The sequence below is a fragment of the Bicyclus anynana genome, chromosome 10, assembly GCF_947172395.1.
Source record: "Bicyclus anynana chromosome 10, ilBicAnyn1.1, whole genome shotgun sequence".
Lineage (NCBI taxonomy): Eukaryota > Metazoa > Arthropoda > Insecta > Lepidoptera > Nymphalidae > Bicyclus > Bicyclus anynana.
In genome coordinates, this window is record NC_069092.1 from 2,316,825 (window position 1) to 2,327,598 (window position 10,774).

Genomic DNA, 10,774 nt, shown 5'->3' on the forward strand with positions numbered 1-10,774 from the left:
ATTTATTCTACCAAATGCAATCGGTCCCTATGACGCTCGAGTAACTGCAAATTTAACATCCCGGGCTCCCCTACCATAACATACAATACGATTTCCATTTTAGAAAAAGTTTGTTTCTCAATTCAATCTCCCTAGCTCTAATAAAAAGCAGTCGGGAAATTAACCAAGTCAGACAAAAAGTCAACATTTTATTTACATATTTGTTTATTTCGACATACATAACTCGTATATCTTCAGAAGTTTGTTCATGTCCGAGTACTTATTCTCTAATTTCATCCCTACACAGTGGAAGAAACAACTAGTTTGTAAAAAATACATGATTCTTGATTTCCTTGCATGATTACCAAAATTAAAAATTACAAATCTACAACATTTTCTGCAATGAGATCCAGAACAATCAACGCAGAATGTAGGGGCACGCACACACTCAACGCATTCACGCACGGACGCACACTCTGGCGGGGACACGGACACCACTATTTTATTCTAACGTTAAGCTCTGTATAATTATTACTTCTAACAATCAGTTCAAAAAGGTAAGATTTTGATACTAAGAATGTCAAAATTGATTCTAATCAGCAATAATACTCAAGTTATCTATAAATCATTACTATATTATTTTAATATTATGAAAGACCGCTCCGGCTGCGGGCCACGTCACATATGACGTACTATTTATTTTATCCTTAAAAAATTTTTCTTAAAAAGATTTCTTAAATTAATTATGTGGAATGGAATGTCACGTCCCCGGCGCGGCGCTCGCGGGGCGCGGGCGCGGGGGACGCGCATGACCGATCACTTAACCTGAAACAAGCAAAATCTTTCATTAATACACAGAAACCTGCGAACGAAAATCAATTTGCAAGCTGATTCAACTAAAGAAAATGCCAAATTGCATCATCTCTCTTCTACTTAAAATTATTTATATAAATAGACTTCCGTTTTACACTGTTCAAGCATTAATTAGTACATCAGCATATCAGTGTAGTATCCCACAGCAAACGAAACAAACATTCGATAAGTTTTACTGTCATGAATACATGAGCCGATTCGTTGACGTTTCTTAGAGCGGGGGCACACGAGCGGTGCGGCGCCGCAACGTTGTTATTTCGCAGCGGCACCGTAGCATCGTTGGACAGTCTGTAAATCCTTTGACGAATCAACTGAGCGGTTCCGCTCTGACGTTGCAACGCATTCACCCCTCTCCATTTCGTCTCGGTGGTTGCAAGTCCAGTGCGGCGCTGGAGCGCATCGTGCCACAGATATTTCTATCTAAGATGACGCAGCGACACCACAACGCATCGTGTGTCCCCCGCTCTGACAATTCGTTTCGTGCGCCACGGAATCCGAAATCTCAACACGTCGTTACTCAAGACTTATTCTTTACAAGTTAGCCCTTGACTACAATCTCACCTGATGGTAAGTGATGATGCAGTCTAAGATGGTAGCGGGCTAACTTGTTAATAATAATAATAATAATAAAGCCTTTATTTCCAATAATATACAAGTAATTTCAAAAACAGTATTCATCATAAATCTAATATTATTCTTTTAAGCAAAACATGTCAATTCTAAATAAAAAAAAGGGCTAACTTGTTAGGAGGATGAAAATCCGCACCCCTTTTCGGTTTCTACACGACATCGTACCGGAATGCTAAATCGCTTTTCGGTACGTCTTTGCCGGTAGGGTGGTAACTAGTCACGGCCGAAGCCTCCCACCAGCCAGACCTGGACCAATTAAGAAAATCTCAATCGGCCCAGCCGGGGATCAAACCCAGGACCTCCGTTTTTGTAAATCCACCGCGCATACCACTGCGCCACAAAGGTCGTCAAGAACTTAAATCTTATCAACTTACTATTGGACTGAGATGACTTTCGGCAGGTACTGTTTTGTAGTTAATAGGGCTGGTGCCTCTGGTTGGCGCGACCGCCGCCGCCGGTGCCGCCGCGCTGCTTGCCACCCTGGTAGCCAGCTGCAACATCAGAGACTGTTGAAACAACACAAAAACTAACACATGCAGCCGCGTCTATTGCTTAACTTTCAGTTGACCGCACTAAAGCAATACAATTTTTCATTTAGCCTAATCAGAAATATACACAAAAATTCAAGAGCCTGTCCTGGGACCACCACAACACTTATAGTTGTCGAGGATTCATATTTTTTCTGTTCAGGCTATCTGAAGCTGTTATTTTTGAAAAAAATACTCCTCCAAAGTGCGATCAACTCAAGTGCAAAAATATATCTTTCAGATTGGCTGACAGTGTTCATTTTTAATTTTTTTTCAAAATAAGTAACAATCCTTTTTTATAGTAATACCAGCGAATCTCAAAATTGCAATTTCAATTTTAATAATTACATAATCAATCACAAGTTTCGCAATACAGCTACGGTTAAAATAAAACCGGTTGAAGTGTTAGTCATGCGAGTTAAAGTAACGGTACGCTTACACGTTAACGGGAAAACCACAAGATATTGAACTCTGAACAACTGGTTTATCAAAACCTTTTTATTTAAAGCCAAAATAATACATCGTCATACATAATAATATTTCTTCTCAGTTGCTAAATGTTTTTGTGTAATTTTGCGTCCAGGACCGAGTTAATTTTGAATAAAGAATTTCATATTTTAAAAAACAATAGCCTAAAAGCCCATCATAGTAAGTGCAAGCATATCTTTACATGATATGAAAAAAAAACAAAATAGTTATAGTTAATCTAACTTGCATAATAACTAATAACTTGCAAATTAACAAAATGTGTAAGCAGAACAATGACAGGCTAATTAACTAATACGTACATAAAATGATGAATTAAAAAATTAACACTAAACACCATGCTACGACAGTTAATGGGAGGTTACACCCATATAAGGGGGTAGCCAGTTTTCAATAAATAAGGTCAGAAGTTTCTCTAGATACCAGTTTGCAGCCAATAAAACACTGTAATGCAACCTTCTACATAATTTCCATTGTAGATCTCGTTACATTCATTATTTTAATTTACAGACAATATTAGTGCCGCTTAGGCTATGACGACTAGACCTACATCATATTTTAAGTTAAAATTTTGTCAGCCCATGCGCCTACATGAGAGAAGGGATGGTAGCATATAGGGAGTTGGTGGCTATGTGAGGTACCAGGCAACAAAAACCTCAGTTATCCAAGGTAAAGCAAATTTTTCACATTTTCTAAGAATTATAAAAACCATAAAATTAGAATTATAACAACCATAAGAATCATAAAAACCATTTCCTCAGGCACCAGAAAATAAGCTTCATGACCAGATAACTTTAAGGCTGAAAGGTTTGAATGTGTACTTAAAGACCTGACAAAAACCTGTTGCTGAAAAAAGAACTAATTTGTTCAAAATATGCACAGATGACTAAAAAACACTTGTTTAGTCATGGCCACAAAATCTAAGATTTTTATATTTCTGAATTAACTACAGCACTGGTAGGAGCATGGGGTTGCAAGCTATTAGCTGTTATAAAATCAAAGGTGTGGCCACCTCAGGCTCAGACTCATCAATCTTATTTTTCAAACAAAATCAATACATATAAAGAGTGTCTTTCTGTGATTTCAAAACAACTGCTTTTTTCCAAGTAAACACACATAAAATAACTTTTTTAAATATAAATTTTTGACTGTCGGTCCAGACTAATCTTTCGAAAGGCTAGACTGATTTTAATGCGAGAGGTTATTGAGTAATCTATCTAGTAAAGATAAGTAGCTATCAAAAAAAATCCATGGTTCCCGCGTGATTTGTGAAAAACTGAATTTCACGCGAAGTTGCGGGCGTCCGCTAGTAGGGAAAGTTGCGTTACCATGTGGAACCACCACTGAAAGAATTCGATAACTTGATGTGAACGTTAACTATTTTCAACAAAACACCTTTCGTAAACATCATTTGTTTCCTTTTTCATAATAAACGTGTAGCACTTTGATATAGTGCTCAAAACCAATGTCTAGATCATCATTTTCAACCCATATTCGGCTCACTGCTGAGCTCAAGTCTCCATTCAGAATGACAGGGGGTTAAGTGCACCGCGCTGGCCCAATCCTTATTATCCTCTAAAGTTGTCGTTAAGTGTACACTGTCAGTAGATTTACGGACATATACACCTATGGATCTAATCACGTAATCTATTTGAAGTTCACTTTGTAGTTCGGTGCCTAAATTTTAATCAATGTTTATAAATATGACCGTTAGAGTGTAACCTCACATAAGATGGTAATGATAGTTTTTTTTTAGATAGCATGGGTACGGTGACAGTCGCCTGTGTAACGTTCATAATACGTACTATTATCGCGAATCGCGGCAAACTTTCAAGAGTGAAACGAACTGTCACCCGCACCATCCTACATGAAACGAAGTATGATGATTCACACAACACTACTATGGACTGTCAACGGAACAACTAATTTATACATGACTCTTGTTTAGTGCGAATGCCACCTAATTATTGATTAACGAGCGACAAGTACATGCGACGTTAATTGCAACACTACATCTATACAAACAGGTGCTTATAGACAACTATACTAAAATCAAACGTTTTGGTTACTCAAGTGACTTCACAGATGTAAAGTTGTGCACGGTAGATCTTTTACTTGAGCATTTATTTATAAATTATAAACAATCAGAGCGGCCCCAAAACGTTCGTTGCGAATACAATAGGAAAAATATATCGCACTCTCGACGAGAATTTCTCGAAACAGCCATTCATTTAAATCCATTTAAATGTCATTCTAATCGCTAATCCAGAACTTATCAATTTACTGTTATTATAACTGCGAAAGTCAGTCAGTCTGTTACTTTTGACAGCTAAGTCGCTGAACAAATTTTCATGAAATTTAGTATTATGAATTGGACCTTTGATTGGACCCAAGAAAACCCCGGAAAAATACAGTTCCTGCGGGATTTGTAATAAAAAACTGAATTTCAAGCGGGCAAAAAGTTTGCTGTATATGACATCGGTGAAAGAAAAACGTGGGACTTTATATAGGATAACGGAAAAATTACAATAATTTGTTTAAATTTTCAACAGGAACTGCGTCAAACCATTGTTGGTAAAATACAATCTATGTAATATGTAAGCAATCTAAATTTTAGTTTTCTTCACAGAGCCCCACCTAGTGATAAACGGTAGCAGTTTAGTAACAATTATCGATATACAATTAGCACCCATGTGAATCAGCGTTCAGCAAAATCATCCATCTACTTCAAAATGAAAGATACTATTAAGGCTATGGAGAGATTCTCAGCCGAGAGTGCAACCTGTGAGTCACAATGGGGTAGGGTGGGGTTGGGTGAGGACGGCAGTACCTTTCCCGCGAGGAGCCGCGCGTGCGCCGTAGCCGCCCTCGTACCCTCCGTACCCGCCGTAGTCTGCCCGCAACACAAAGCCATTAGTCTTCAGCCATTACGCGCTTCTTCACCGCAGCCAAACCGTCATGACCCCGGCTCTAGTCTTGCGTACTTCGCCAACTAGGTCGTTAGAAAGCCCCTACAGACGATCCCTAGTTCCCAGATCCCCTGCCCCCAGTATTTAAATAATAACATGGCGTTAGAAATGACATCATCGAAAATCCAATACAATATACAGATAGTGTCGCGGCTTGTACCTTGACGCTAGTGTCCTAGTATATACCTTGAGGGTGCAAAACTATGCAGTTTGATTTTTATACAAGGGCACTCGAAAATCCAATTTAGCTCCAATACAGTTGATTACAGGGTAGTTTTTCTTAAATTTTGTAAATGTCAACCACGGAGCGACATATATATTTACGCCATTTCTATCGCCTTGGTATTGAGATTTCTATATTCTATCGCCTTTGTACTGAAATTTCTATGTTTGGTGTTTAGTTCGCCTATTGGTTCATAATGCAAAAAAAAATATGAGAAGTATCAAAAATCCCATGCAAACCATCTATATTTTTATTATATAAGGCAGAAGCCTGAACTAAAAGAGCGAACAATTTCTTTGAGCATTGAAGTAACTAACCACTTCATTGCAAACTACTATACCTAAGCAAGACTACCCAACCCTATCGTTAATACGCACATCGCGACGTAGTCAAATCAAATCTCACACAAATACAATTAATGTCAATATGAACACTAGAAATATACAGTAATGTAGAATTGTATTTGTTTATAGTATGAAAAATAAGAATAGCTATAAACTTTGATTTCACTAAATTGCATTGCGTCGTATAGGGCATCCAAATGTTCTTTCATGTACTCACGGAAAACTAATTCAGCATCTCTTTGGCAGCGCCTTTTTACTATACAATACCTACCTACATCGTATTTAGAGCACGTTTGTCTATTGAAACTAACTTCAAGCTTTATCATAAATTAACATTTTTTTCTCATATATATTATATCCTTTGAATATCTGAGCAAACTGATAAAAATTTCTAATGATGACTAATATAAGATTGGTTATCGTAATTATTTAATTTTAAGATAAGCGATAAAAAAATTATTGAAATGTAATCAAATCTTATTGGCATGAATTATAATAGTGATGCATTCAAATAAATGAGAAAGTATTGCTTACTTTTCAAACTATTTTGGTGATTGAGATATTGATTCTACTAGTAACAGGCAGCAGAGTGCAGTCCCATCAATGTAAGAGCCATGCGATGTTAGTGGTGGTGTGGAGGGGGGGTGAGCGGGATAGGCGAGGTATATATGGAAACACATTGATTTTTTTGGTAACAGTGCTTTATTCAAAAGCTTCATCATATCTTTATCACTTTCACAATGTCTCTCCATATATTACCCCATTTACCCAGATGTAGCATGTAGCGAGAGCGTTAATAGGTAAAATAAAAAAATACCAAAAAATAAAACTCGAGCGACATTGCTACATATGTCAAAAGTGGTATTACAAATAAACGCTTATAAAACATAAGGCGGTAACATATATGTACAAACATAGTACCTAGTGAAACAATGATAAAGAGTGATCGATAGCTGCGTGGGCACTCGCTACTCCGCTATGGATACAGACGGGCAGCTCAGTGATGCAAATCAGTGGAAATTAACTAAGGCAAATAGTATGTTCTTCAGAAGTATGATACGCTAATAATTAAATGATCTCAGGTCAGGCCGATTACACAAAAAATATTAAATCAACAATCAGAAACTGTCGCCCCGACAACATTCACTACACATTATCTCGATAGAATATCAATGTAAATACGCAGTTATAATAGAAAAATAAATATTTTCTACGCACTAAGACATACATCTAAGGTTCACGCGACGTCGACATCTCCCTATCGATCGCTGCACACGGCGAGGAGTATCACAGGACGGAGGGCTCCCCGGACGCTAACCTAGCGCGGCGGGCGCGCGGCCGGACGCTGCGCCGGACGCCAACCTAGCGCGGCGGACGCGCGGCCGGACGCTGCGCCGCGCGCCCGCCGCCTTACTCTACGTTTACATTCTAGATCAGGTAACATCAGTCGAGGTAATGTGTCGGTGAGCAGCCAGCGATGCTAGCTTACTAGTGCTGCTTGCCGCGTTTACCGTAATTGGGATAGCCGGAGTAATCGTATCCGCCGTATCCTCCGTAGCCGTCGTATCCGTATCCGCCGTAGCCGTATCCGTCGTACCCGCCGCCGTATCCGCCCTGGCCGTAGCCGTAGCCGCCGTAGCCCTGGTTGCCCCACGCGCCTTGGCCGCCGTAACCCCCACGGCCCCCGCGACCGCCCCTCGCGCCCCGACCCCCGCGACCGCCTCCCCGGCTACCCATTCCTCCGGGGCCGTCTGGCTTTGGTGTCGCCCTCTTAACATCGACCTGATGGGAAAAATATTAAAAATTAACAATATAAAATATAATCATTTAGTTCAGCAAAAACTAAATTATTATTATAATTTTTAATTTTAGGAATGATGTTGACAAATACCAACCTCCTTGCCACCAATAGTCTGCTTGGGTGTTTTCAGCAGTTCATTGACAACCTGCTCAGATTCAAAGGTGATGAAACAGAAACCTTTTCTTTGATTCTTGGTCTTATCAAAAGGCATCTCAATGTCTATGACCTGTAAAAATTAAATATATAAACATAAGCTTCCTCCTACTTTCTTCATAAACTTCTATAATATTTAAAATACTTCAGTGGCCCGGATTATTCCTCACTGGCATTCAAGATTTAACATCTCACCATAACCGGAATTTTCATCATAGAAAACATACTAATTTAGTTATGTCAACATAATAATTAGTAATTTTAATAGTGTCACTATTATTTATGTCCTAAGTTTTGTACTATCATATAGATACTTACTGTTCCAAAATTGTTGAAGAAATTTTTGATTTCATCATCTGAGATTTCACTGCTTAAGCCTCCTACAAATATTTTCCCATGTCTGGCTTTTGCTTTTTTGGGGTCAACTTTCTTGTTGTTGATGGTGTGGTCTCCGGCAGCCATGACCTTGTCTATGGAATCTGGTGCCTTGAACACGATGAAGGCGAATCCCCGTGATCTGCCTGTGTTGGGGTCTGTCTTGACATTGATGCTTTCAATTTCACCATAGGCACTAAAGTGATCACGCAATTCCTCTGCAAACAAAATGAACTTGTTATTCCTACAGTTGTTGAACTATTTACATAATATTTATAGAGCATGTTTACATCAGCTAATTGGTATATTTTCTTCAATAGTTTCAGAAGCAGAACTGAAATGATCATCATTGCAATGGGACAAGTATTTTCGTTAACAAATCATTATGCAAAATATACTAAAACTCAATTGACTTATTGAATACTGAAGTATCTTGTGATTACTAGTATTATGATACTAGAACTGCAACTTATGAGAGACTTAGGGAGTTTAAAAGTTATAATAATTAATGATAATAAGGAAATTAATCTCCTGCAATAAAGTTGCCAGAATAAATGTTTTCCGTGTATAAACACGTCAGTGATACAAATAATCTAATTATAAAAGTCAAACAGTAAACTTGCTTTTATTAAAGATAAATAAACAAAAACTCACTATCTGTGGTTTCCCAGCTCAGGCCTCCAACAAAAAGTTTTCTGTAAGCACACATCAAGAAATAATCAATATATGAATACAATAACATTGAATTGCCTCTATGTATAAAGGACCTGACTTAAATTACAATTTAACATTAACACTATGCAGTACTTGTTTACAGTACTTTACAGCTACTTTTTTTTTTTGTTAAAAACAACAAACTCCAAGCACTGCAGCAAAACAAATTCAGAATACCTGTAAGTTACAAAAATTACAACTGCAAATTTAATCAAGACAACGAGAAATGATAACAATGTTACAGTGAACGCAAGATTTGAAATTGGCAAGAGTGAGTGGCCCAAAGTTAAGTGGCCCGGACAATCTAGTTTGTCGAGTACTTAGTGTGAGCCCTGGCGGATATATACCATGGCGTGCGGCGGCGGCGGCGGCGGCGGCGCAGGCTCACACCTGCAGAGAGACAGGGCGTTAGTCAGCTGACCCCAGGGGCCGGGTGCCGGCCAAGGATGCTCTACCGCCGATTTAAAATCTTGCAAGTAGCTCGGCGGCCCACGCCCGACCGTTACCGTAACATTCGACCGAAACCACTAATGCGACGCAAAAACTTGATGCAAAAATCGATAACGGGATCGCGCCGGCGGGAAAGAGTGACGCGCGTGGGACGCCATTTTGCGTCAAGCGGCTACAAAATGAATTTACTATTTTCGTATACCTGCACTTAATCTGAAATGAAAACTACGACACCGAGGACTTAATTTAATGCGCGGAGAAACCACTGCAAGGATAAAACAATTAAATTTTGAAAAAACCTTGTGGATTAAAATAGATTGAAATGCCGATAATGAAAATATGCCGGACCGACGCCGCCATTGCGGCGAGCGTTTATTACTGTAAAAATAAATTTAGAACGCAATAAGCTAATTTAAAGTTGGATACTTATAGTCTTACTTTACAACTATCGTAAACAATTTATATTTTAATGACAATTGAAACAAATATAACTTTACCTGTCGTCATCGCGTCCCGGGGCGTCCGCACTATTATGTTCTTGGCCATCACCACCACCATTCTCCCCATTACCATTCACTTGATTATCAGTAACATCTTGTGCAAAATTATCGTTATTTGCCATTATTACTAAATATAGACTTATAAGTAACAATAAGTAATAACTATAACCTAAGGTCTTTTTACACGACCTTCAACGCCGAATGCCAAATGCAGAAGAATGAAAGAGGGCGTATGATGAGTCGGCGCGTAATGCTTCGTTATGTTGGCTAAACGCCAAAGAGACGCCACTTTTTTTCACACATTTACATCATCAACCAATGAAAAGCGCGTACTCTCTATGAGGTCAATGGCACGCACCGGTATAAGCAAGGATAAAACATCCAGGATTCGTGAGAGTGAAAGAGAAAGGGATACAAGCAAGAAAAATCAATAATTTTACCAACACTGAGAAAATAATACCGCCAAGCAGTGAACAATGAACTTAGTCGTTCAGAAATTAAAACATTTGGTTGGGTCCAAGTGAATCTATAAAAATAAATGAAAATATATTACTAATTTTTTAAGGTTATCTTTTAATAAAGATTCATAATTATAGATAAAAGAATATGGATTCAAAATTTATCTCATAGCAATCTAGAATTTTAGAAAATTAGTACATTGTCTTTGCCTACCTTTAGTATTGCCACCTTCATATTATTAATTTTTATTCTTGTTGTATATTTGAATTTGAAATGTTTTTTTTTTGGACT

At 38.3% G+C, this 10,774-nt stretch overlaps 1 protein-coding gene and 1 non-coding gene across 6 annotated transcripts; both read right to left on the minus strand.

Moving 5' to 3' along the window:
* Positions 1–186: 186 nt before the first annotated feature.
* LOC112050417 (RNA-binding protein squid) lies at positions 187–10,255 on the minus strand. 5 transcript variants are annotated; one of them, XM_052883975.1, is made up of 9 exons: positions 10,022–10,127; positions 9,422–9,464; positions 9,015–9,055; positions 8,304–8,578; positions 7,927–8,058; positions 7,543–7,813; positions 5,326–5,388; positions 1,857–1,988; positions 187–804 (listed from the first exon to the last, which is right to left on the minus strand). In XM_052883975.1, the coding sequence occupies exons 4-8, from the start codon at positions 8,445–8,447 to the stop codon at positions 1,897–1,899; spliced, it is 702 nt and encodes a 233-aa protein (XP_052739935.1). In that variant the 5' UTR covers positions 8,448–8,578; positions 9,015–9,055; positions 9,422–9,464; positions 10,022–10,127; the 3' UTR covers positions 187–804; positions 1,857–1,896. The 5 variants fall into 5 exon arrangements, with proteins under 5 accessions (XP_052739935.1, XP_023944460.1, XP_023944453.1 ...); XM_024088692.2 differs by lacking the exon at positions 9,422–9,464 and having other exon boundaries at positions 1,857–1,973; positions 10,022–10,255; XM_024088685.2 differs by lacking the exon at positions 9,422–9,464 and having other exon boundaries at positions 10,022–10,255.
* LOC112050797 (small nucleolar RNA snR61/Z1/Z11) lies at positions 8,649–8,715 on the minus strand. Its single transcript, XR_002887185.1, has one exon. It is a non-coding gene; the product is annotated as a small nucleolar RNA snR61/Z1/Z11 (small nucleolar RNA).
* Positions 10,256–10,774: the final 519 nt, after the last annotated feature.

What these genes read in the sequence shown, in the direction of transcription:
- LOC112050417 (XM_024088685.2), bottom strand. Translation starts at nt 10,146, where the DNA reads ATGGCAAATAACGATAATTTTGCACAAGATGTTACTGATAATCAAGTG. An exon ending in GAGCTGGGAAACCACAGATA is followed by an intron (nt 8,579 to 9,014) that starts GTGAGTTTTTGT and finishes TTTTGTTTGCAG; the next exon opens with AGGAATTGCGTGATCACTTT. An exon ending in TCTTCAACAATTTTGGAACA is followed by an intron (nt 8,059 to 8,303) that starts GTAAGTATCTAT and finishes TAATTTTTACAG; the next exon opens with GTCATAGACATTGAGATGCC.